This window comes from Cyanistes caeruleus, chromosome 4, assembly GCF_971803275.1.
Source record: "Cyanistes caeruleus chromosome 4, bCyaCae1.hap1.1, whole genome shotgun sequence".
In the NCBI taxonomy this organism is placed as follows: domain Eukaryota; kingdom Metazoa; phylum Chordata; class Aves; order Passeriformes; family Paridae; genus Cyanistes; species Cyanistes caeruleus.
Genome location: NC_141704.1, coordinates 13,729,568 through 13,756,297, shown reverse-complemented (window position 1 = coordinate 13,756,297; position 26,730 = coordinate 13,729,568). Strand labels below are relative to the sequence as shown.

At 43.7% G+C, this 26,730-nt stretch overlaps 1 protein-coding gene across 1 annotated transcript; it reads left to right on the top strand.

Moving 5' to 3' along the window:
* The first annotated feature begins 12,249 nt into the window (after positions 1-12,249).
* Positions 12,250-17,441, top strand: SYPL1 (synaptophysin like 1). The gene is made up of 5 exons (XM_023918925.2): positions 12,250-12,577; positions 13,231-13,349; positions 14,495-14,699; positions 15,208-15,396; positions 16,193-17,441. The coding sequence occupies exons 1-5, from the start codon at positions 12,506-12,508 to the stop codon at positions 16,307-16,309; spliced, it is 702 nt and encodes a 233-aa protein (XP_023774693.1). The 5' UTR covers positions 12,250-12,505; the 3' UTR covers positions 16,310-17,441.
* Positions 17,442-26,730: the final 9,289 nt, after the last annotated feature.

Genomic DNA, 26,730 nt, shown 5'->3' with positions numbered 1-26,730 from the left:
CTTACTTGGGGCTGTGCATCTTGTAGATAAAGGAAGATAAATGCACAACCATCCACCTCTGGCAGCTTGTGTGGTTGATACTCTGTGCACAGGGGCTGTAGAAAACCAACTTCCAGAGTGAGGCTCATCTGTACTGAAATCAGGCCCTATTTTTTCTTTCAGCTAGGGAAGATCCAATATCAACATTGCTGTCATAGCAGCTGCACAGGGAAATAAGTGATTTCCTGTCTGAGCATGTTCCATCACTCAGCATTTTATTTTTGTGCTAAACCAAAGCCAGGCATGCCACCCCACCCTGTGCTGGGGCACTCTTCCCCATTCCCTGACACTGGAAAGGCATTGGGAAAACATCAGTGGGGTAAAACCTGACACAAAATGCCTACTCCTACTTGTGCCAAAATGCCTTCTTGCAGACAAGAATTTTTTTTTAACTTTTGGAGTAGCCAAAGACTATTCTCTCAGCATATACCATTTTCTCTCAGAGATGTCAACTTGGTCCTGGTTTTGGCTGGGATAGAGTTAATTTTTTTTTTCTTAGTAGCTGGTACAGTGCTGTGTTTGGGATTTAGTATGAGAATAACATTGATAACACACTGATGGTTCAGTTGTTCCTCAGTGTGCTGACCCCTAAGTCAAGGACTTTTCAGTGTCTCTTGCTCTGCAGGGAGCAGGTGCACAAGAATCCAGGAGGAGCATGGCCAGGGCTGAGCTGGACAAAGGGATATTCCACACCATAGAATGTCATACCCTGTCTATAAACTGGGGGGAGTTGGCTGGGAGGGGCCAGTCTCTGTCCAGGGACTGGCTGGGCATCGGTCAGCGGGTGGTCAGGACTGTATTGGGCATCACATGAATTTTTTTTCCTTGGATTTTATTCCTTTCACTCTACATCTCTTTTCCATTACAGTTGGTGCTGCTAATATTATTACATTTTACTTTATTTCAATTATTAAACTGCTCTTAACTCACAGGCTCTACTGTTTTCAGATTCTCTTCACCGTGATGAAAGAGTGGGAGGTAAGTGGCCATGTGGGGCTTAATTGCTGCCTGAGGTTAAACCATGACACCTTGGCACAACTTCCAGTCTGAACTTGCTCCAGAACCCAGGAGATAATGAAACTTTCCGTCTGGCTGTGGTGTAAATAATGGAGGGAAAAACCACATAATAATTCTTATAACAAGACAAAAGGGTTAACCAGCACCCGCTTGGGTGCAGCGCCTCTGATGTCCATGAGAGGGCTACGGGCAAGCGCATTTGGGTGTTCCACACGAACGCAGAAATGCAGAAAAACGCGCTGCCGGCTGCTTGCAAAATCCACGGGCACCCCCTGCTCCCGCCCAAGCTTTTGCACAATCTCTGCTCACACTGAAGTGCCCTTGCACAGGCTGGAGCAGGGGCAGCAGCTGCGTGCGGTGAGACCTGCCCTGCCCAAAGCAGAAATCCATTTAATGCCTTCATGTCTCGAGGGGTGCTGCTCCCACCCTGGCTCCCCACAGGCTTCTGGACAGTTTTTTGCGTTGTCAGAGTGTTGGAGACAAGCGCCAAGGATTGATTTTCTTAATATAGCAATTGAAATAAACCTTATTTTTATCACACACAGCTGAAAGATTTTGTGAGATCCAAAAGGATATGTTTTGCGTCTGATCAGGTTTGAATTTATTAAATAAAGCGCATTTCAGAATAAAATGTGCTTCCACAATGGAAAAACTAGAGCGTTTGAACCGAAAACATGTGAAAGTGGAAGCTTGTCCCTAAATAAAAATATTTCATACCATTTTCTTCTCTGCATATATCATACCATTATCTTAATCGAAAATATGCTTTCCAAATTAAATATAGTTTTTAGTCAACACCAGAGAGGTTTTGGGTAAGTGATCTATAAGAAGGGAGAAGGAAAAGAAAAAAAGAAAAAAAAAAAGAAAAAAAAAGGAAAACACAAACCCCAAAATCTTTTCTAGATCTGAGATTTTGTTTCCATTTGCTTTTGCAGTCACCAAGAGAGCTGTTGGCTCTTCTGAGTGCACCTTGAGGGAAATTCAACCCGGTCCCGAGGTCAACATGAATGTCAGCATTACCTAGATGGACAGGTCCTGCTCGAGAGGTGCATGATCTATGGACTTTGCAGGTTAATTGCAAAGGGCTGAATGTGCCCTTTAGAATGTCCCTTCATCTCATCTGAGACTTTGTACATTATCTTTGGGACATTAAGCACAGCAGGATGAGTCCTCCAGGGAAATTTTGCGGCGTTGCCAGCATTCTGATGGCTGGTCCTTTGGAACACGATGTACTTCTATCTCCAGCTTCTGGAGTCATATGATTATGTGAGGATCTCAGCTTTCATGACAATGAAAAGTAGGTTTTAGTCATTGAGACTGTAGAGAAAAGCTGAAGAATGTGACCTCCAAAAGGTTACAGATGAAAAAACCAGCGAAAAGAATCTCAGCTATATCATGTGCCTGAATTTTAAATGCATGGTTTAAAAACAGCATCATTTTGAGGACCAACTGTTAAATTTTGAATACTTGGGATTTTTGTGAAGAGAGGAAAAATTGCCTCTTGCTTTTTTCTTCTTCTCTCCTTGTGCTTCTTCCCTTCTTTCTAAGGCTCCATCCTGTTGCTTATGCTCCTGATTGTTCTCGGTCTGGAGCTGCCACTGGACACCAGTCAGACGGAGTGTGAGTATTGGGAATTTTCCAGGTTTACAAAGCGCTTTCCTCGCATCTGCCAAAGCCAACGGCGGCCGTCGCTGAACACGTGCCACTGGAAAATCACAGGCAGGCTGGCTGCCAGGGATGCAGTGCTCTTTGGACCAGGGCATGTCAGGGTGTTGTGAGTGTGAGAGGACGTGGAGCAATGCCTGGGCCGCCGGGCAGAGCGAGCCGGGTGCGAGGACAGTCCCCCAGAGGAGTGCACTGACTCGGGAGGAAACAGTTCAAGTGGGAGCAATGTGCCTGCTCCACATGGAATAAACAATCTCAGCAAATGGCTTCAATCACAGCTCAGCAAGGACTTCTCCAGCACCCCTTGAATCTTGTGCCAAGCCATTAAACCCTCTCTCCTGGCAATGGACGTTTGCAAAAAGAGGCTAAAAAGGAAGCTACTGAGTAATTATGTACTGTGTCAGCAGGGTGGTGGGGCATTTTAGATTTATATTGCCTGTATATGTCTATATATATTTGTATATATATATATATATATAATTCAGAATGTCACCAGTGGGGAATTTTAAATTTATATTGCCCATGTATGTCAATACCCTCTGGCAGTGCTCAAAACTGGGGGAAAGATATCTAAAAATATGGAAGCTTTTGTCCCAGCCTTAAAGGACATGTGACACACAGGATTTGGTCAGGGAGTCCATTTGCTATTCCATTTGTTGTTTTTAATTTATAGCAAGTTAATGAAAAAATCAAATGTGTCTTACAAAAGGTTTTGTCAGAACTTCAGGGCCTAAATTCTGCCTTCCATTAACAATATGCATTTTAATCAGGTGCTTGAAATTCATATCTTATTGTAGATTATGTGCACACACATTACGTGCCAAGCCTATATATACCTGTTTGAGGAAGATCCCAAAAAACCCAGACCGTCTGTTTTGGATGTTAACAGGAAAGCGTGGAGAAGGTAGAAATTTCAGGCACTCTGTATAGCCAAAATTTGGTGCATGCTCAGTGCAGAAGGGATGAAGGGAGGAAACACAAGTGGATTTATGGCTTTGCAGAACCGGCCAGGCTGGGGCAGCCTCGCAGTTTGCTGCCTGTGCCCCTCGGAGGTTGTTGCAGCTTTCTGTACCGAAATGCTGCCTGGGGCTGACAGGCTACCAGCAGGACCGATTAAACCAGCTACTGGAAAAATCCCCGGGCAGCTTGTCAAAACACAGCGTTTCCAGCGCTGAAACACGAGCTGTGTTAGTGCCTGGAGCCGGCTCCTGGGCTCGCTGGGAGTTTCCCGGCGGCAGAGGCGGGACAGCGAGGCGGCAGCAGCCGGGTGCCCGCAGCTGGGCACCGCTGACAGACCCCTGTGTGCTCAAAGACACACTGCAGTGGCACCAGCCTGCATTAATGACCCCAGAGGAACCACATAAGCCAGAAATGTAGATCTTCCTTCTAAGCTTTCTGTTCTTCAGAATTTTTTCTCTGAGTAAAGGGCTGATTTACGAGTATGATGAGTGGCTCGTGAAATGGCTTGTACAGCAGGATGCTTACAATAAAATGGATTTAGAGCATAGAAGGCAGCATTATAATTATTCCCGTGCTTGGCTGGCTTCTTGCCAGCCTCCTGCTGCCTTCTATCTCCCATCACCCGAGGCTGGAAAAACTCCCCCAGGATTGATTAACATGAGAGAGACCTGTGAGAAATGGAGGCGGTGTGAAGGAGGGAGGCGATGGCTGAAGGGAGGAACCAGGTCTGCAAGCACTGACACAAGTAGTTAAGTGCCTGGAGAGGTGGGAGAGTGAGGAGAGTCTCTGCAAGAGAGAATGAGAAGGAAATCCTGGAAAATGTCTCTCTATGGATATTCCAGCCCTCCCACAAAAATGCTGCTTTGGCACGAGAAAAGTTCATGAGTGGCAAGGGGAACCACCTGCCCTCGAGTGCTGTCAGTCAGAAAACTGCTGAGGCACTCCAGGGCAGGAACTGGACACGGAGGCATGCTCCCACATAATTCCCAGGCACATTTCAGGGATTTCATGTCACACATTTCAGGAGTGACAGTGGCCCAGGGATGGTTACAACCAGGACACAGAGCCACCATGGTTTGGAGGCTGAGGCTTAGGAGCAGAAAGTCACATAACACCATGTCAGCTGGCTCAGAGCTCAGGAAGGCCCCTGGCCACACCTCAGTTACTGCAGCTGAAACATCTTAGGGAATGAAGGTTTTCTGCTGCATTTTATACTACATTTTACTCTGCATTCATATTGCCACATGCTGCATTAATAAGGCCTGGAAAGTTAAGAGAACTTTTTTAAAAATTAAACTGAGAGAAGTCTTAAAGCAGATCTTATACATGATTTCTAAATTCTTTCTCTGAGGCCCAGCTTTTTACAGCACAAGTACTTGAAAATCTGGACTTGTCAGGTCACATGAAGGAGATGTTTTCATTTGTTTTCCCTGTAATAATTTGCCAACTTTGCAATATCTTCTTTCTCAAATGGTATCCTCTTTTGCTCAATTTTCCTGCCAGAAGTCATGCTCCTGTTGAAGCCTGCAGTGTGACAGGCAGGTACCAGTAGTGGCCCAATTTATTCCCTGACTCGAAGCAGCAAGAAAAGGGCAGGATCACTGTGTGCCTGCTTGATTTGCTTCTGCTAAATGTCAGGTGTTGAGGCAGTCTTGAGGAAAGATGTTAAACATGCAGCTGCCAAATTGCAGTGCAAGAGTACAGTTTGCTTTTTCTACGTGAAGATGATCTTGGCCAAACTCTAGGCTTGCACCAAAAGAGAGCTCACCCTTGCATTTGAAGGACTATGCACTTTTGGACTAAGGACTTATGAACTGAGTAACCTTTGCATTTAATGACTTTAAGAGAGGCTTTTTAATTTCTATAGGCTGCTTGAGACTTGTTTAGTTTGTGTTTCATTTTCTAGATAATTTAGTCCAGTCAGATAATAACTGAATGAAATACAAAGAAATGTTTTAATTTCTTGCGTCCTCTGTTTTAGTTTTCACTTTACTTCTCATAGCTTTTTGCATTTTATTTAACCTGTATGCATTTTTTGCAATTTATGATCTAAAATATGTGATCTCACTGTGACTGAAAATATGTGATTTCATTGCTTTCAGTTTCCTAACAGACTCTGTAACAATGTCTATTGTGTCTCATTTGGCAGACAAATATTACCTGTTTGGCCATCAGCATTCATGTGTAGTTATTCCACCCAGCTCCACAGACTTCCTTTCTCACCATTTAGAATAAAAAATACTTGTACTGTTAAATAGATTAATTTTAATTTTGTGGTCTGATGTCCATGACCTGGATTTCAGTTATAAACCTGTCATTTGCCAGGGCTAGTTATCCACTGATTGCATAAGCTATTGTTACAAGGATAAATTTCAAATTCATCTGAAAATCACAATTAATCTTTTGACCAGCTCTAAAAATAAGGTCAGCCAATCTCTCCTGTCCCTAAGTTCATAAGTTTGCTGCCAGACTATCTTCTGAGTTTTAGCTGCCTTGATTTGTGTTATAATCAGAAATATCTCATTTCAGATTAAAATTACAACACTAACTCAAGTGTGTTGGCAAGCCTTTTAAAGACTCACATATTCTAAATATGTGCATAGATGATAAAGTAGCAAGATCTGAAATAATTACTATTTATATCCTTCCATTGTTTTCTACAAAAACAGTACTTTGGACTTAGATATTGTTTTCAAAATGATTAAGCTGACTCCTAGAATGTTTTTCCTAAAATGTTTTTGTTTTTTCAAGTCCAATAATGCTTCACGACTGTTTCCATCTGGTAGTAATAGTCCTGTTTATTCTGGAACATCTTGGTTTATATTATGCCTCTGTGTAAGAAAATCTATTGAAATCATGCAAAACACCAATCTCTCTGCCAAAGTCAGTAAAATTACTACTTGTTGAAGAAAACAGTAAACAACAGAACTTCATAATGATGTCATTAGCACGTAGTTTGTCAACAATTGTGAAATCTGGAACCTTCAAGAAAAATAAAGAAGGAAAAAAGTAATGCATTCAGTTCAGTTGCATAATTAATTATACATAAACTTCTAATGAGATTTGGTTAAAAATGCAAACAATTTTATAGCAACATTAGCTGCACAGCAGCATAGCAGCAGTGCTCAGCAAGTAGAGTGGATGCTGTTTTATCCATCCATCAAATAAATGGGCACATTTTAAAGCTTCTTTAGTGCTGAGAGTCAGTGTGCTACAGCAATCCCTGAGCTGATCCTGAATCCAGTCCAGGAGTCCAATTTGATACATTTGGGAGCTCCAAAGGTTCTGTCCTGCCCTGCATTTTCTGCTGGGAGCAGAATTCTACTCTTTGTGTTCAGATGTTCCTGGGAGGTTCCCTTAAAATCCCTCCTGCTTTGCACAAGATTTTTTTGCATACATTTGGTACAAAAAAAAATGCTATCTATGGGTTTATTTTGTGTCCTGATCAGTTCAAATGTGTGACAGTATAACCTGCAGAAAAGAGTGCAGCCATGTGCAGAGCATGTTTATTTAGCTGTCAGTGCCAACCAAGCAACACATAAAACACCACAAAACCCAGGGGCAGGCTGAAGCATGAGTGACAGATATTGCCTAAAGTGGCGTGATACAATCAAAACTTAATTTACTAGATTAGTTCTCAGAGATTACTGTCAAGAAATTAAGAGAAGGAAAAGGGGAAGGGCTTTCCTGATATCTAGATTCACTGAAAAGTAAATTAATAGTAGCACTAAAGAGTTGTTCTTTCTGTAAGGCACAGATCACGTGCAGCACTAAGTACAGTGAGACCAATGTATATTCACAGGTGCTACTGATGATCCACACCAAACTTAAGTGGTCTGGCAGCAGCAGGGAATGCTTTCTACCCCCTTTCCTCCCTGTGGAAATCAGCATCCCTGGCATTCTTAACAGCTTCCCTTCGTCCAGAAGGTTTCAGAGATGACAAACATAAACCGGTAATAATTTATTAAATCAATTAAGTCCTCTTTACTCTGAAAATGAGCCCTTTCCATGTGTGCACTGTCTCAAGGCACCACTAGATGGTAGGACAGGACTCCACACAGCCCTGCAGCCGCCCCGCCTGCCCAGACAAACCCCTCCAAAAAGCACCCGAATCAATCCTGCCTGAAGATTCATACCTCTACAGTACAACTTAGAAATTTTATTCCAGCTGCATACATCGTACTCTTTGTCCTTTATAGCTAATTGATATCTTCTAGAGCTCTGTCTTCAGCAGCGGAGAGCAAGGCACACACCAGATTTAGCACAGGGGAGGTCCTGTGGTACCCAGCTAACACCTATAAACTGTGAAATTAGTAAGTTAATCAGTGATAAACTGTGGAAATTAAGCCACAGGATTCGTCTGTAAACTGTGATCCCGTGTGTAAATCCCACTGGCTGAGAGGCAAGAGCAGCTACAAGAAACTTCTGCTTGGAATCATCCTCCAGATGAGCTGCTGCCTCTCCGGGCAGGGCTGTGCTCCCTCTCGCTCTTGGGAAACGTGCACAGAAATGTGGGGGGTGGGGGACACCACCACCCGCTCTTCAGTGACTTCCACAGGTATCGAGGAGAATAATGAGAATTTTTTCACATGTAGTGGTAGAAAATTTAAATTCAAGGCAACAAGGATGTCAGTAATAGTTCAGAAATAACTAAGCTGCTGTGAGTAAATGAAAAAGAGGCAGTGCAAAATGACTAGATTTTGGGTTCAGATTTTTTTTAATGATACAATATCTTGTAAAATCTAACTTGTATTAGTCACAGAACTTAAAGCCTGCTTAGATATGAAAGATGGCTGGTACATCCAGTGAAATACGTCTCAAGGACTTTCAGCAAAGGTCAAACACATGAAACTGTGATTTCCAAAGTCTTGGAGAAAAGGCAGAGGTGTGCTACACAAGTCAGAGGAAAGGAACAATCTAACTTAATGTTGTTATTAGAGAGCCAATAGAAATGAACTGAATAATAAATATACTTACAGGTCTAAAGAGGAAAGATTTAAAGCATCAGAGTGCACAAGCAAGTAGAATGATGCAGATATTTGAAAACATACAGATAACTAACAAAATGCAGATCACTACATGACAAGGAACTATCTGCAGACAGTTAGTGCCAAGTAAGCTTTATTTACTAAGGGAGAAAGAAAAGCACTTTCTTCGCCTGGTGTTTCCAGCCCTGCTGAATAGACAGTGCTGTGGACAGTCCTGGGCAATGGTTCCCCCCAGCAGGTGAGTATTAACTTAATCATCCACTCTTGCTTCATCTGTAAACACAGAGCTTTCAGGACTTCCCTGAATTAATCCTTGTTTGGATTGTGTAGAGGATTGGATGGGCAAAGAACACCATGAACCTTCAAGAGATTTTAACACTGCTATCACAAACAACAATACTGCAAATATTCCAAACTCCCTATAAAACAACTTCCAGTATTTGTCTTCTGCTGGAAGATATTTTCAGAATCTCACACTTTATGTTCAATATAAATTGTATTCTTTGATTATACGCAGGATCCTATTGGTAAAACTGTCTCTTAGTATAAATCTCTGCTTTCCCTGCATCTACTCTCTTGTGCAGCTCAAGCCAGCAGTAATACCTGTTAGTATTTTCTTCATTTTGCTAAGCCACCCAAGTTCTTTAGAAAATGAGCTCTCTGTGACTCTTAATTATCCAGAAGTTTGAATTAATCTTCCACAGGTATCAGTAAATGAGACTGTTGCACAATGCTTCAGGGGAAGCCTCCTCTCTCCTCACTCGGGGACACAAGCCCTTTGCTGTCTCTGTTGCACACACATCTCTGGGACAGCCAGGAATCCCACTGGTCTCTCCCACAGCTTTGTCACACACCATGAGACCAGATATATAGATGCCACAGGTTTTGTCCTTTTTTTAACCTCCAAAGGATGGGACTCGGTGTACTGAGAAATAAGTTTTTTTCACTGGTAGTATTGATTTTCAGTTCAGTCAGGTACAGTATCTGCTTTCTAATTAAATCAGTGATTACACGAATTTTATATACTTCCAGAGTCATCAAATACCAGGCCAAATACTTCACAGAACCTGAAACTATGTTACAGTGTCAAATATTATCAGCTCAGTCTTTTGATCAGCTTGAGCATCAGCTAACCGGCAAAAACTGACTCCCAAGTGAGCGTGCAGCTTGACATTAACTGTATTGTTCTAATTTAATTCTCCATCAAGAGGGTTCTGCATCAGTCACCCTATCTCTTTTCTTAGGATCAGGGATAAATGGATAGGCCTACACTGCCATAGCAGTCAGACATCTGGATCTCAGTTTCAGAGATGACTGCCAATCATTGTCCACATTAAAAGAACTCCTTTATCAGCCCTGTCCAAACTGGGGTTGCTGGGTATTGACAACTGATATAGAAGCTTTAGCAGATGTGCCTCAGCACTCCCCTGAGCCCTGCTGGAGTGGAAAGGATTTATTACATGATTAGCATATTAATACTGTCCTGCTTTTTCCCAAATACAGAATGCAATACTGCCTTTTTCCTTCTTGTTTTCGTTTGGGGTTTTTTTTTGGGGGGGAGGTTTGTTTGGTTTTTGTTTTTTTACTGAACTTTTTCAGTGAACCATACAAATATAGAGTCTTTCTGCTTAAACCTTTCCTTGCAGAGACTTGATCCAGAATTGGTTTCAGGTTATGAAATTAACCATTTGGAAGGACCACTTGTATTTAAAATAGACTTGTATTTAAAATGTCTGGTATCACTTTGGAATGAAATCCACAAGGAGAAATGTTCCAAAATACTTTTAAACTCAGGGGAAAGATAAGCTATATGGAGTGAAAAATTAAGAGCTTTTTCCAATTTTTAATTAACAAGCCCACAGCTAGAACACTGTATATAGTTCAGAGTGCATCTAATACTGGACAGCTGACATCTAAGAAGGCTTGAGGAAGAAAAAGCATAGAAATCAGGACTGAGAGCCTTTTTGAATAATGTTTTAAATAATGAAATGATTTTAATTAACTGACAAGTGGAAAAACAGAGTAACCAAACCAATGTCTATATGTATTTTTAGGGAGATACATTGCTTATAGGGTTTAAGTGGGATATGCAGAAGACAAAAAATTGCAGAGGCATATTGGATGAGAAGACAAAGAGTTACTTGGTTCATTTAGGTTGAACTGAGATTGTATATGCCACTTATATATGGAAGAGATTTTCATTGGCATGGAAGATATCAAGAAGATGAACAAACAGACATTTCACCTTGGTCTGTCCCTGGTTTTATACTCCTATTTTACCCCTGTAAAGGCACTGGCTATCCAGGCAGCAAAGCTGACCAAGATGGCTTGACCCTTCAGCACTGCTTGCCTGGACCATGATGTGTTTTCTGTGAGATTTATGTATTTAACAAAGCAGTGAAAGAAAGGAAAGAGCCATCCTTTTTGCAGCTTTAACTTGGACTACCTCCAGGATCTGTATCAGCAGGCAGATGTCAGCACCTCTCTTGATCATTGCACAGAAAGCTGGGGTCAAAAATTCTCCTTGAATTGTGTGAGAATGGCAGACCCTGCAGCCATCCAGGCAGTTTGCAGCAGTGCAGCCCCAGGCCAGCTGAACACTGGCTTTGTTACAATTCTCACAGGTAGTCCCCAGCCTGGAAGCTTCCTCCTGTATTCCCACCCTTGGCTGGCCTCCCATGACTTACTCACAGCAAGAACCTCTGTTACAGAGCAAACTCTGTCAAGCCCCCAGCCTCCACAGCCCTGAGCAGTCCTTCCTTACCTGTGGGTATCAGGTCCATGGAGCACCTCAGTATGTCAGCCCCAGGACTGGAGAGCTGCAACCCCTCAGCAGTTCCATCTGAGCCAAGGGAGAGCTGATCCTGGCCGCGCTGGGACAGACACCCTCAGCACACCACCACCACCACAGCTGAGCACACATCTGCTGCCCTGTGAAGGCTGCTGGACCCTATTGGCACAAGCTGCTGCACCTTCTAACTACGCCCAGGAGCTGGATGCAAAGCCAGTTCTTCCATTGGCATCTCCTCAGCACCTTCTTCAGGGCTGCCTGGCAGCAATAATGGCTCTCAGCTGGGAGCCAGGACCTTTGACCAGGATCTGCCTGCAGATCTTGCTATAAGCTGCCAGATCAGGTGGATCCTGCTAGAAGCAGCCACAGCCTCCCATAGCCATCCCTTCTCAAGAGCAGCACCAGACACCCTGATGTTCCTCAAAGGCTCCCAGCAACCCCCAAGAAGCTCCTAAAGGATCTTTAATCAGAGCCAGGAAACTGGCAGTAAGTGCTGTGCCTGTGGCCACCTTGGCTATCCATGGTCTCTGGGCAGGGAAGAGGGAAGAGGGCAGCCCCTCTGACAGCCCTCAAACACTCTTCAGCATGAGTTTCAGCTCTTCACTTATACTGATGATTAACATACCAGCAACAAAGTGCAGTCACAGAAAACAATCAAAGCTTAAACAGTCAAAGGTAGTGGATGAGATTTTGACAAGGACATGGATTGTCAGGTGCCTGTGCCTTGTTTGCCATCAAATCTTCAAGCTCCAGGTACAGCACATATAACTGTCCAAAGTGTCCTGGATGGGGAGAGAGGAAGGGGGAGAGGAAGAAGTCACTGCTGCCTCATTGCACGAAATAGCCAGTGCTGTTCCCACTGCCTCGTTTCCCCAGCACCCAGACAGGGCCTGGGGCTGAAGAGCCGCAGCTGAGTGTCCGTGGGTGGGTCCATCCCCCAGGTGAGGGGGTGTGGCAAGGGGTGCCCCTATAGGGAGGTGCCGGGGATGCTGCAGTAGTTGGCTGGTGTTGGTTCTGGCTCCTGCTGGCTGCCTTGGTCTCTCCCATGATGTTGGGCTTGAGGATGGACTTCAGCATGCTCCTGGAGCCTCTGGGCTTTGTTAAGGTCCTTGAATGGGTGAGTGGAGTTGGGGGAGGCTGTTTCCTCCACTGGCCCAGGCCTGGCTTTGCTCTTGTGCCTGGGCTGGGTACTCCTGGGGAGGTGTGAGCCCCTGGGCTGACAGACCCTGCCCTATGCTGCTGTTGCTGGGTGTCCAGCTCTGGGCTGCTCCTCTGCCACACCCTTGGGCTGCAGATACATAAACCTGATGTGTTAGCTCTAAGTGTGTTATGGCTGCTTGTGCTGTTCTGATGATTTGAGGTTTAGGGTCTGGATAGTGAAAAAAGGGAAAAGAAGAGCTGCTTAGAGAGTCAAGTTGATGTGTGATACTCTGAGCATGTACTTTCTAGTTATTTAAACATATAGCTGTAGGTATGCAAGACTTGTAAAATTACTATGCTGGCTGTTAGCATACAAAAAACCCAACAAAATACAAACCCCAAAAACATTTTCTGTGCAACTGAAAAAATAAATGAAAAGTACTTTTAAGTGGGCTTTGGTTAGCAGTGTTGCTTATGCTTTTGGATTTTAGAAACTCAGCACTTTCTCTTCTTGACATCACTTCATACTTCAGCTTTACTAATTTTGTTGCTATTTCAGCTGACTGTTGAGTTTCCTTCCTTTGAGCTCTAGTGGTGTGCACTAAAGTGTCTGTGTATCAATTCTTACAGGTTCTTGCCATCTTTGCTTTTACCACATGTGGAGGCTTTCAAGGTGAAACTGCTCTTTTAGTTTCCTGCGAAGGTGTGGTAAACAAAACAATTACAGCATCTTTTGCTTATCCATTTAGGTGAGCATTAACTGTTCAGTTATTACTTGATAATTATTTCTTATTCCCATTTTCCCTGTCTGTCTCCTTATGAACATTGCTATATAAATGAAGATGTGAATCTTCTGGATTGGTCTGTAGCAGCAATAAATAAATATTAAGTTATAATTGTTCAAAGAACGGTAGTTGTTAGTGCTCTATAATTAGGTAGAAATGGCAATAGGTTGTATTATGCTTTGTATGACTCTGCCTTTAGCCTCTAGTCTAGCAGAGCATATATGCTATAGAAATTAATTAGTCAGCAAAACAACATAATTTTAACAGCCTAATTCTTTATCAATTTGGAGCTGCTTTGTAGGCCCAGATAAGATTATTTTAAATGTGCCGTTATCATAGTTTTGTTCAAAGACTGAATGGAAAATTCTTCTCAGTTTATTCCAGCACTTTCTTGGTGAGGGTGTTGGGCACAAAAAACCATAAATACTTCAGTGTTATTGTAGTGCTCTTGTAGAGACAAGCTCTTTTCCTGGAGCAGGAGGAAGGAGGCTTCCCCTGTGTTCTGTTAGCTGCACAACTACAATGAGTGCAGGGTTGGTGTTCCATTTGTGTTCAGTAAACATAATAACATAAATAAGTATAGAAATTGATCCAATGGACAGCCAGTAAAAGTCACTACAACATGTAGAATTTGGCCACAAAACCCAGCATTGTAACAGCATTTGGAGGGGAGAGTGAGGCTCTGGAATAATTCTATGCTGGTAACAGAGTGGTCACACAGCTTTGTTTTATTCAGCTTCAGTGCTTGTGGTTTTTGTAGCTATAATGCCTTTTAAGTCCTCATCACCCTGTTTAACTGCCAGTCTCTCAAGTAATGTTAAGTCTGCTTCCAGATTAGGAATTTTTTGTTCAACTGTGCAAAAAATGAAATTAGGATTCTTGTCCTGAAGGTACTATTGTTTATCTTGGTGTAGAATGGGGCACAATATTCAGATAGCTTGGTAAACCCTTGTGTTACATATATGTGTATAAATAATCAGTTATGTATCTTCCAGAGAAAACTTATACAATCAGAATGCTGAAGCACTGTTGCTGTGAGGCATGAAGTATAATTATATGAAGCTCCCACTATATAGCAAACTCTAACTACATGGATATACTCTTCACAGATTGAATACTGTTGTATTTAGTGCACCAGACCCAAAAGGCTGTGGTGGTACTTGGACTGATGTTTACCTCATGGGCAACTTCTCCTCTTCTGCACAGTTTTTTGTTACACTGGCAGCGTTGGTGTTCCTCTACTGTATTACTGCCCTTGTGGTTTATATTGGATATAACCATGTGTATCAGCAAAATAACAAATTTCCACTAACTGTAAGTAATACTAAGCTATTTTAATGCTTTCTCTTTGAAGCTACAGAGAGATGAGAAATATGGCTAATGCAAGAATAATTGGTGAATATCCAGTAGTTACAAAAGTTAAGTGGAGTGTGAAGACAAGTATCTCAGATTGGTCCCTACAGCACTCCAGCAGAAAAGGGGACCCAAAGCCCTTGGCCATCCATATTTAAATCCTCTGTCCTTCTCCCATCACCCTCACTTTACTTAAGTTTGGCTTAAATTCTCATAAAATAGGTGACAGATTTTAGAAATAGATTTCTTAGGTTAAGATTGTCTTTTGCATCTATAAAGCACAAGCATAAACTTTTGTAGCAGGTTATCAAGACTGAATTGTAACTATAACATTAATGACTAAATTTGCTTGTGGTCATTAGCACTGATGCAGTTATCCTGGTGATAGAATTGATAATGTCTCTGCCTTGCTCTCATGTACATTCCTGTGAATTTTTTTTACCTATTAATGAGAATTTCTCTTGTGTAGGACTTGGCAATCAGTGTCTTGACAGCCTTTTTCTGGCTGGTCAGTACTTTTGTTTGGGCAAAGGCGCTTGCTGACATCAAGGTGTCCACGGGAGCCAGCATTATTCCAGGAATTGACTCTTGCAAAGCACCAGGAACAACTTGCCATTTTCTTTCTGTGACCAACATGGGAGTTCTGAATGTGTCTGTGGTATGTATGCCTTCCACCATACAGGTACAAAAATTGTGTTGGAAAACAACAAATGGTACTCAAGTGTCCTGCTCTACTGATTGCATGTGTTGCTCTGTGTTAAGATTTCTTTATGGGTTGTTTGTCATTCAGGCCCATTAATATTGTGGTAAAACACTGAGCAAATAATTTCTTGGAGGAAACAAGTTTTCCTCTAAAGAAAATAAAGAGAAACAACTTGCAGGCTCTACCTCTGGAGCTGTTCTGTGCAGCATTCCCAGACACATTTGAGGGTCTATTTATGCCTCCAGCTAACAGCAGCTTAAAATATCTTACTAAGCCACCCAAGTGGTTTGATGACTGATGTAAGGACAGAATGCTGTGCTGGTGCTGAACCCAGATTTTTACTCTTCATAGCAGAGCAAGTTAGGCTTATTGTATGATCTTCCTAGTGAATCCTGCTTTTCAAAACTTCAGCTGTTATTCACTGGCCCAATAATAATTAGTCATTTGGTCTGAGAGTGCACATGCAGAGGTGCTCAGTGTCTGAAAATAATTTGTCTAATTCTGTGCAAAATATAGAGTAAGTTTGACTATCTGGTCTACAAAGAACTCTGTTAAATAGCTAAAATAGCTGAAGAGTGTGGAAATGTCTTTCCCAGATGAAAGGGGTGCCAAATACACTGCTTGTTTCTGGTTTGCCTTGAAGAGACATTCTGGCTTTTTTAAAAAAAGGGAAAACAAAACCAAATCAAACACAACAAACTTAATATTACCTTCCCCCCCCCCCCCCCTTTTTTTTTTCTTTATCCTACAGGTGTTTGGCTTGCTTAATATGATTTCATGGGCAGGAAATGCTTGGCTGATATACAAGGACACCAACTTGCACAACCAATGGAAGAGAATTTCTGAAAGTCCAACTGAAAGGGTATAAAAACAAGTTGATATTTTGAAGTGCTTATCCTTTCACATCACACTACAAAGATCATGGAGCCATTAGGATTCATTTCACTAATAACTGATAATTCATACAGACTTCTATTTTGTACTATAGTTTAACATAAGGTCGTGGGTACTCCAACTGAAGTGTTTAATTATAATGAAATATATTGTGTCCTTCAAGGCTGTGCAGCATTATATTACAGTTTTGAAGAGCAAAATGAAGAGGTTATCTGGATGCTGACCCTTTCTGGTTCTTACATTAGCCTTATAGGAGGGATGGCTGAGAAGCCACTGTATCTGGGATATTATTAGTTCTGACAAGTCTTCTCTGAAAAATGGAAAGTAAATTCATCCAGGGCAGGTGAGAGTGCAGTTTAGTTTCTTCTTATCACTGATACCTTGAAAAAGTCACCTGAGTAGAATTCATAGTTCTGTCAAATTTGCAGCCAAGATGTGTAGGTTTCCAGATACTCCTTTCAGATCATTGTATCAGATCTGCTGCTCGCCTGTCAGGGAGTACATTACTTCTATGTTTAATATGTTGTTACTGTTTAAAGGCTTGGGATAATCTCTGAACAAGGACACTTGTTGAATGAATTCATAGCTCCTAGTCTCACTAATGTGAGAGTTTGTATATGGCTGCAATAGATGATTTAAACACTTGAAGGAGGTGGGGGAGGAAGAAAAAATAAAGTATGGCCCAAAACATTTACAAATACTGTAGAAATCAAAGTTGATATGTTCTGCTACTTACTGCTCAGCCTTCTGTCTATTACTTTTGAGGTTCATGAACAAAGGTTGTGTGTGAAAGGATGTCTGAATATGACAAATTTGTTATTGATGTTGTTCAGCCTGTTCATTGGGAGCAATATTTGGGTATTCCCATGTGGACTTCTTTATCATGGTGTATGTCTCCCTGGGAATTGCCTGGAGCCACCATTTTGACAAACCTGATATAAAAGCTGTTCAGTTCTTTCTGGTCTGTTTAAACTGTTTGTGATGAAAATAGACATAAGAGTGTGTATATAATGCAAATTGTGTTCAGTGTGCCAGAGCTATTGACCTTCTGATAGTAAAATGTAGTCTCAAAGAGTATAATAAAGTCAGTATGACTGCTGCTGAAAGAACATGCCCTGGGTCCTTACTGGGTCCTTACTGCTGTAGCAGTGGATGCAAATGCATTGGCTTTGTAGCTTCTGGGGCATGGCTTTAGCTGTGGCTGCCCCTGTTGGCTGGAGGAGTTACCTGTGCTACAGGAGGGGCTTTTACACTAGGGCCCTGTGGCTTTTTTTGTAAGGAGGACTATGTATTGCTACTGCTGCCTAATGCTGCTCAGCACTTCTTTGTCAGTTCAGAGCAGGGGCTTTTATTACTTGTAGCTATCCAGTATTTCATTTTAATTGCCTTTTGGAAGAAGTAATAAGTGCAATTTTCACTTGTTTGCATTACTGTGCTGGTTTATTTATTTAAAAACATATTTCATTCTAAAATCTAAAACTCCTATTTTCATATTGTCTAAGAAAAAATATGGTAATTATACATTAATTAGGTTTTTCAGCCTTTGGGATATAAGGTTACATATGATGTGGCTAAAATATTTTATTAACCTTTAACATTTTCCACAGAAATATGTTCCTGCCTATATCTTATGTGCTTATCTACTTTGTCACAAACAGACCAGTTAGTCATTGGCATGGCCTAGTTATAAAATGGTAATAGTATTTTTGCATATAGGAGAACAGTAATGGATTACATCAGTGTAAGCCTTATTGATGGCTGAGGTCTAGCCAACAAGTGAAACAGAGCTGGAAATCTTAGCACACTTACTGATTGTTTCAACAAGAACTTAAATTTCATATGTACTCGAAAAGACATCTCTTGTTTCCTTAAGGCTGAAACTTACCTTCACACTATTTTGTGAAGAAACAGGTGTGTCCCATCCCCAGAGTGCTTTCCTTTAAAAGAGGAGGAGCTAGAACATGACAGACAGGACTATAGCTGGTAAAACAGATTCACAAATAAGGGATTGTGTTCTGTAGAAATCCAGGCTGCTTGTGTCTGTTCCACAGAGTCAAATGCAGAGCCAGACGCTGTTAACAGGCCAGGGTAGGTGTGATATGTAGTTCACAGCAAGGAATATTTTAAAAAAGAAGTGGCCCCATGTGCACTCCTGTCTGGTTAGGATAAAGGTTGTTTCCCTTTGTAGGGGGGAGGGACTGGTACAGAATACTGCAGGCTTTGATGGCTGCTTGAGTCCTGCAGCTGAGATGAAATGGAAAGCATTGTGCAGCAGGAGTAAGCAGCTGTTCTCATTTACCCCGGACACCCACAAAGGGCTGAGCAGTCTTTCCCTTTGAATTAACATCATATTTGTGCTGGTAGCACCAAAACATTCAGTGTCTTATTTACTCGTGGCAGAGGAGGGGGATGACTGTCTGTTTTACCAGCTTTATCTTGACTGCACAAGAATCACCAGCGCTATCAGGAGATGCGGTGTGCTTGATCCCTCTGTACTGAGGGAACAAAGGACCTGGAACTCTGCCAGCTCTCTACAGGTTAGTAATCCTCAGCTGGCAGCAATTTTACTTGCAGCCATCAGTGGAGCAAGCTCATAAAAATCCTCTCATGCTGCAGGAATTATTCTGGTAGCAGGCTATAGTTATGCAACCCCAGCAAGTCAACTGCTGTATGATCCCTGGTGTGATGTTAGAGATGGGGTTTTGATCAGAAACCCACAGTGGGAAGCAAGGCTGTAAGGTGATGGTGAAGGAAAACCAAGCTGAGGGGTCAGAATGGGGTAACAATAGAGAACTCTTTAGTGAAGGATAGAATCTATTGGCATTAGGATGTGTTTAAGGAAGCAAGCACATTGTGATTTAGGCTGCTGTGGCCAGTGATCTGGGGATCAGACCCCTGTGACAATGCTGAGAAATGCATGTCCCAACTCCCAAGAGAGTCCCTGCGTGGGAGCTGGTGTGGTGTCAGTGTTGGCTGAGAGCTTCACCACCAGCCTGCAGGAAAAGCAGTGGGAAATTAAATCCAGGAGAAGTATGGCAATGTCAAATCCCCAAGAGCCAGTGCCAAAAGTGCAAAATGGAGTCAGTCTGGGGTCTGTACCACTTTGGCCCTGTCACCTCAGCAAGCAAACCCCTCTGCAGCACAGGCAGGGGCTGGGACACTGAAACAATAGCTGACAGCCACCACCATTGCTAGAATGGATTGTACTGGAGACAAAGAGTGCCTTGTGATGAGTGGTGAATTCCTCAAGGCTTTGGCCCTGCTGCACACTTGGCTAGCAGTGGAAGACGGGGGTGTAGAATTCTCACTGAAGGTGAGAAAGAAGACAGATGCTACCTTGATGTGATCACCTGCTCATGGGCACAGGGTAGCTGCAGCCTGTTTATTTTTCCCTATTGCCTAGAACTGAGCAGCACGTAAAGCTGGGGCTGCGCTGGTTTGGCTGCCTGCCCTACTCCAAACTCCTGGGGAGCTGGTAGGGTACCTCACTCTTGGAAACTGCCTAAAAACAGTCCCTCATGCTTCCACAAAGGCCCCGCTCTTGAGCTAGTCATGACAGTGTATCAAACGTTCTGGATCATCATGGATCTACTTTTATTCTTGTGGGAGTATTTAGTGTGTGTTCATTCCTAGCAGATTTACTGTATTGCCTAAAGCAATAGAGACCAGAGTCAGAAGCCAGATTTTGCTGCTTAATCACCTTGAAATACTAAGCTGAATAATTAATTAGACAAAAGAATGGTACAGGATAGGTACACATCCCCATCGATGAAATATTAGGGAGTGAGGGTGTTTTCTTCAAGTTAAAGATCTAGTCCCTGTATATTAACAACACTCCAGAGTTGCATTTGAGAGACTGACTCAAATGTGGAATTCCCTTCTATCATGTCAAGTGAGTCCAGGTGTACCCTTATAAACACTGCTTTCCTACCGACACCACATATTTAGAGCAGGGAGAAGAAAGTAAAATTTCAGCTGTGTGTTTTTACAAATTTTCCTTTTAATTTTCAGTTGCAGCTTCCCAAAATTTACCTGTACTCAGTAGCACTCCTCTTGCCTGGATATTTTGTTCTTCATCCTGAGTTAGGAAGGCAGCAAGATAGAGCTGTGTTGTGCCATCCTTAAAAATTTGTGACCACATGGACACAGTCAAAGGTTTTGCCCTTTGTTTCAGGACAAGCACTCTAGGTGCTAAGGAAAAATGTGCTGACCCTGACCATGTTTTTCTTCCATTCTTTCCTTGAGGAAATCTGTCTCTGCCAGGTCTTATTCTCTGCTATCCATGTTTTCTGTTAATGTTTCACTGTAGGCTCTGCTTGGCTGACACTGGAATGCTCCCTCAGGCTTTTTTTTTTACCCCCTTACCTCCTGGACCAAACCCATAATATTTAGTAAGAGTGTTCTTCTAGCTCTCTAAGTAGACTCCCTCTCATTCTGCTACATCAGCATTTGTTGCAAATATTAGGGGTATATTTGGACAGCTGGATCTCATAATCCATCAGGCCCATGGAATCTGATTGATTGCTGTTGCTGCCAGGAGATTGTACCTGCTGCTTGCAGGTATCTATGCCCTGTCAGCAAAGGGTAGTTTGTACTTGCTATTACATCCTGTCAACAATTGAGCAACTCCTCATTTATTCATAAAACATGCTTTGTCTTTTCTTGGCTTCTGACTTCAGGCTATCACTGCCAGCTGTGTTTCCTCCTTACCTGTCTGTGCATTGGACTTAAAGCAGTCATAGAAGAGGCTGTGTGATACTTAACTCACAATCTGAGTAAAAACTGGTACTAGCACAAGCTTTAATCAATTCACCTGTTTTGTTTCAATTCAATTTGTAGTTGGAAGTAGCCCACACTCAAGTCCTTGTCAAGAGTTGTTGCTTTCTGTGGCCTAAGATGAGCAGCTGAACCCCCTGGGCTATTTCTTGTCACGTAAAGCAGTAGTCATTTTGTGACCCCCCCCCGCCCCATGATGGTATTCTATCTGTTGTTATACATACTGATCTTAGCTCCTTTTTATTTTCTCATTTATATAGAACATCCCCTAAATCATCTTCCTCTGGTGATTTCAAATCTAATTCTCCGCTACTTTCTGCAGATAGAGCAGCTATTTTTAATTTTTGCATCCTGATCTGCTTTTGCAAGCAGCTAATTTTAGCTTCACATTTAATATGATCGGGTTCCCTTGGAGTACTCCTTTGCTCTGGGTTGAATGGCTGCACTGTGCATGCTAGTCCTTCTGCTGGATTTTCCTGTCTTATGCTTCTGTGGCTTTTCTTTCCCTTTCTTATGAATTGAAAATACTATATTTCACTATTACCTTTATGAGCCTCCAGATTGTACTCCTTTTCAAGTTTTGTAGTATTTTTTTTAAACAGCTTTCAGATCAGAGAAATTATTTTCTGCTTTTACACTGGCTCTAGAGGAACAAAATGTTTTAGCTGTTCCCTCAACAGCCACATTAATACAGGAATTGTATCCTCAGGTTTCATTTCATAATCGCTCTAAAATAGCTAGAGAACACTTACTCTATATTGTGCCTGATCCTATGAGCTGAAATGGCACACCTCTTCTTCCACAGAGAGATGGCTTTAGCATGGAAGATCTCAGGGGTATTTTTTTGTAGATTCTCTTATATTGCTCAGATTTTTTGGTTGGCATTTGGGTGGCAGCAGTGGCTTGTCGAGGTGTCTGCCTGCAGTGACATAAAGATTGCTGTCCTGCAAAGAAACAAAAGACTGGGCAGACTGTAAAGGACAGATGTTGGCTATCTAATGAAAAAATCTTTTTCTGGTACCACGTGACAGCCCAGTCTGCATGCAGCAAAAGGAGGCTGTGATGCCTTGAGACTGAATTTGACCTGCTCTTATACAAGGACTTAATGGATATTGCATTGGGAGCTTTTCCTGCCTTCAATAAGAGCCGGTGTTGGCTTTGGGCTCTTTATGGACATGAAGTGCTTCTACTGCCCTGGAACAGGTCCTGTTTACACCATGCAAACAATTGCAAACTGCAATTCAACTGGACATTTCACTGTGAGCTGACCAGCAAACAAAAGATCCCTGAACAGAAGAGGAAGACACAATTGTCTAATAATGAGTCCAAAGGAGAAAAATGGCAATAGAGCCCTTCAAGCTGCAGCAGCTCAGAGCTGAATTTGGGGTTTTCAGAAGTTCCCAGTAGTGACTGTGGGTGCTCATCTTTGACAGTGTGCAAGCAATGATCCCAGGTACAACACCAGCAGTACCCCTGCAGAGGACTCATACGGAAATTGGCATGATACTGGGAAGGTATCTTCCTAGAAGATCATGAATGCAGGTAGATCAAGCAATTGTGGTTAAAGAATAAAATAGTATGTGCTAGTGGAGGAGATGAGGGAAATTATTTTTAGCTTTAGTTTCCACAGAGACTGTGCATCAAAAGTAATGAGAAAGGACTGGCAGGCACAGGAGGCTTTTTGCATTCAGCTCCATGAAGAGCATCTTGAGAATGAAGATAGATCAAGAAATGAATTTGAGAAATGCTTTGCTAAAATAAAAAAGCCAAAGGGCCTGTATTTCCTTTTTGTCCTGAGGCCCTGAAAGCTCTTAATCAAGGAAGTAATTTAATTTTGAACTTTACTGATTGCCTGGTTTACTATGTGGCAAATGTGGGCACTTCAGAGCTTTCAACATTTTCTTGCTGGAAGTAGAGCAGGACGTGTGGAAACTTCGAAGATCTCTACTTTCTTCTTCAAGAAGTCATGAACTTATTTTTCCATGAGCTGGGAAGTTACCTGTATGGATTAACAACAAGGGCAATTGGAGTTTTACTGGCCATGCATCTGTGCTGGTGCCCCAAAATGGGCAGAAAGGATCAGTCCCATCTGGATTAATCCCCTGAGCTACCATTCTGTTGCAACCACCTGTCATGACCTACAGCTACCAAAGCTAAAAGGACAGTGATTCTTTCATGCAAGAAGAGCCAGCAGAGTGATTACAGCCAAGTTCTGGCTGGAAGCACCCTGGGGCTGGCTGCTGCTTTATTTTGTTAAGAGGGTAAGTTAATGCCCTCTTAACTCTGTGGAAAAAGCTTCTGGTTCAGTGATGGGGCAGGATCTCTTCAGGAACATGTAAGAGCACAGTATTGATTCAACACTGGCTGTGCATGAGGAAATCCCTGTCCTGACTTATGTGTCAGAACAACACTGGAATGCTGTCTTCAAATGTCTGTTATTTTAGTTCTTTGTTGATTATCCAAGCTGGCTCCCTCACTCCATGTGCAACAGTGGTGGGGAGGGGACAAAAGGGTTTAAGGTAAAAGCTGCAGCTCTGCTGTGTCTGGAGGGTGCACTGATGTGGGTTAGCTGTCCCACAGGCATCACCCACCCCGTGCAGACAGACACAGAGTTAGACCAATGCTCTGCTCACTTCCCCCTTCTCTCTCATCCCCTCCAGCACCACTGGGATTGGTAGGATGCCAAAACACATCCTGGCACCAGACAAAATAGTTTAGGAAACTCTTCACTGAAGTTTATATATCACTGAGCTTGATATGCTGCTGTCAGATATTGGTGGGACTCTGATCTGCCTGTGCAGCTTCAAATGGGGTGTTCAGATACCTGGGGAGGCTTCTGGGGTAGCGATTGACAGAATAAGGTGTCAAACTTCTTCAGACACTTCTATAGCTGTGTAGCAGCTAAATAGGTGGTGTTTCATCTGGATTTTAGTCCTTGCCTTTTAGTATTTCATAGCAAGAAAATACTGTTGTATTTTTGGTATAAGGGACCCTTTGGCAGAAATTAGTGTCCATTTTTATCTCTTTGAATGCTGTCACTTTTCTAAACTCATTTCCCCCCCTCCCTGAAATTTTAGGGGTGTCTAATCTCATAGATGCTTCTGCCACAGGCTGCATGCTTTCACATCTGTAAGGACATTTTGGAGTAAGTGTATTAGACAGCTAGCCCTGGTGCTGGTAATTAACAGAAACTCAGCCTCCTCTCTAGGTGTCAGTGTGGTTATACTGCTTGCATGAATTGGGAAGATGTGATCAGGCTGGATATTGCAGGGAGGGGCGTCTAGAAATTGTGTGAAAATGAATTTAATATGGTTCCTCCTTGCTTTGGTGCCCATGGCTGTGCAGAGAACTGCCAGAGCATCCTTCTCTGCCTGCTGGTTGCATCCAGTCTGCGCGGATACAAAAGAGTAGGTGATGAAACACAGGAGCACCCGTCCGCGTATGACAGACAGCAAGGAACGGGTTCAGTTCAGTGTGGCAAAGGGAGGAGCTCAAAGCAAACAGAAAATAGGTCATTTGATCGTTCCTGGAGTGACCGAGTGTGCTCTGCAAGGGATAAATCCTATAAGGGGATCATCTCTCTCTGGATACGCCTGCATGGCTATGGTGCCGGGCTGTCTGGCTCTTTTCCCTCGTTTTGCTCAGATTTAGTTTTCTTCCAGCCTGGTCCTCTCTTGTGGGTCCTGCAGCTGCCCCCCCCTCCCATCCGCCGCTCGGGCCCCGTGCCGGTGCTGGGGCTGTGCGGGACAGCCCGAGAGGGGCCCCGGGCCGTGGGGGCTCGGCGGCGGGCCCCGGGCCGTGGGGCTCCGGGCCGTGGGGGCTCGGCGGCGGGCCCCGGGCCGTGGGGGCCCCGGGCCGTGGGGGCCCCGGGCCGTGGGGGCTCGGCGGCGGGCTCCGGGCCGTGGGGGCCCCGGGCCGTGGGGGCTCGGCGGCGGGCTCCGGGCCGTGGGGGCTCCGGGCCGTGGGGGCTCGGCGGCGGGGCCCGGGCCGTGGGGGCTCCCCGCTGCCGCGGGTGGAAGGCCGTGCCTCCGCTCTCCCGTCTCAAGCACTGTCCGCCCCCTGCCTCTCTCGTTGCCAGCAGCGCCTGGAGAGGGTTTCAGCCGACCAGCCAGTGAGCAGATGGCACAGAGCCCTTCTCTGCCATGGCTTTCAGCACCTGCAGGAAAGGAGAAGTGGCTGGAGTGAACTGGGACCAGGTCAGCCAAGGGGGCGCTGGGGCTTCTCCTCTGCCTGGGGCCAGTGGGACCAGGCGTGCTCCTGTTGTTACAGAATCACAGAATAATTATCGCTGGAAGGGACTTTCAGAGAACTTCTAGTCCAACCCCCTTCCAAGGCAGGATCACCAAAATCAGGTTACACAGGAACTTCTCCAGATGGGTTTTGAATGTCTCCAGAGGGAGATTCCATGACATCCCTGGGCAGCTGTTCCAGTGTTCAGCCACCCTCAACATAAAGTTCTTCATAATATTGAGGTGGAATTTCTTGTGGGTTTTTGATTTTCTATGACCACTGCTCCTCATCCTGTTGCTGCACTACTGAAAAGAGATTGACACATCCTCTTGGCATCAGCCTTTGAGATATTTTTGTTGAGATCTCCTCTCAGTCTTTTCCAGATTAAGCAGGCCCAGCTCCTGCAGACTGTCCTCATAAGAGAGATGCTCCAGATTCCTCCACTGTCTTTGTTGCCCTTTGCTGGAACCCCTCCACTGGCTCCTTGTCTTTCCACCCTGTTCCCTCTCAGGGTGCTGTGCCCAGAGCTGCACTAAATGTGCAGATACAGCAGCTTGTGGATCCTGCTGCCCACATGGACAGAAGCCAGTGTGCAAACCCTGCCTGTGGGAGGTTCATGTGCATGGGACAGACACAGCCCCTCTGTCACAGCTGCCCAGCAGGCAGTGCTGTGCACAGGGGCCAGTCCTGTGCAAACACAGAACTGCTGCTCCAGTCTGCATAGCCCCAGCTGGTATCCACATAAAAAAAGAAAGCAGAGCTGCATGGCCAGACCAAGCCATGCCTTGCCCATGTCATTCACCAACTGCTCTTCTCAAGCTTCAGAAGTATGGACTCTGCCCCCAAATTAAATCCCAGGCATCTACTGATCACAGAAGCTGAGGTTTGGTACCAAAGAACTGCAGAGTGATACCATTCTTGAATACAATTCAGAGTAAGATGTATTTATCTAGTTTGTTTGCAAGTGTCTCACTGAATAACCTTGAGCCCACTGCAGAAACTTGCTGAAGCTTGTATTTGACTTTCTTTAATCTCCTGGCCATGCCCATGCTTTTCTACTGGGCTGTTTTGATGCACATCTCATGACGTCTGATTCCAGATGCAGAATTACCCAGGTCCCAGAAAGCAGACCTTGGAGCACTGACAAAGCATGGGTGGTGCCCCATCTCCCCCTGGGCTCTGAGCAGGCAGCAGCAGAGCCTGGCTGCCCTCCGTGCTCAGTTTTTCCCTCATTTTCAGCTTCCTTGGGCACTGGTGCAGTGGCACAGACCTGCCCTCACCTGAACAACCTGGGCAGAGACTCAGCTGATTTATCTTTGTGTGTACTCTGTAGACATCAATATCTGCTTCAGGCATCCAGAAAGAGCTGTTTTCAGGGCACAGTTCATC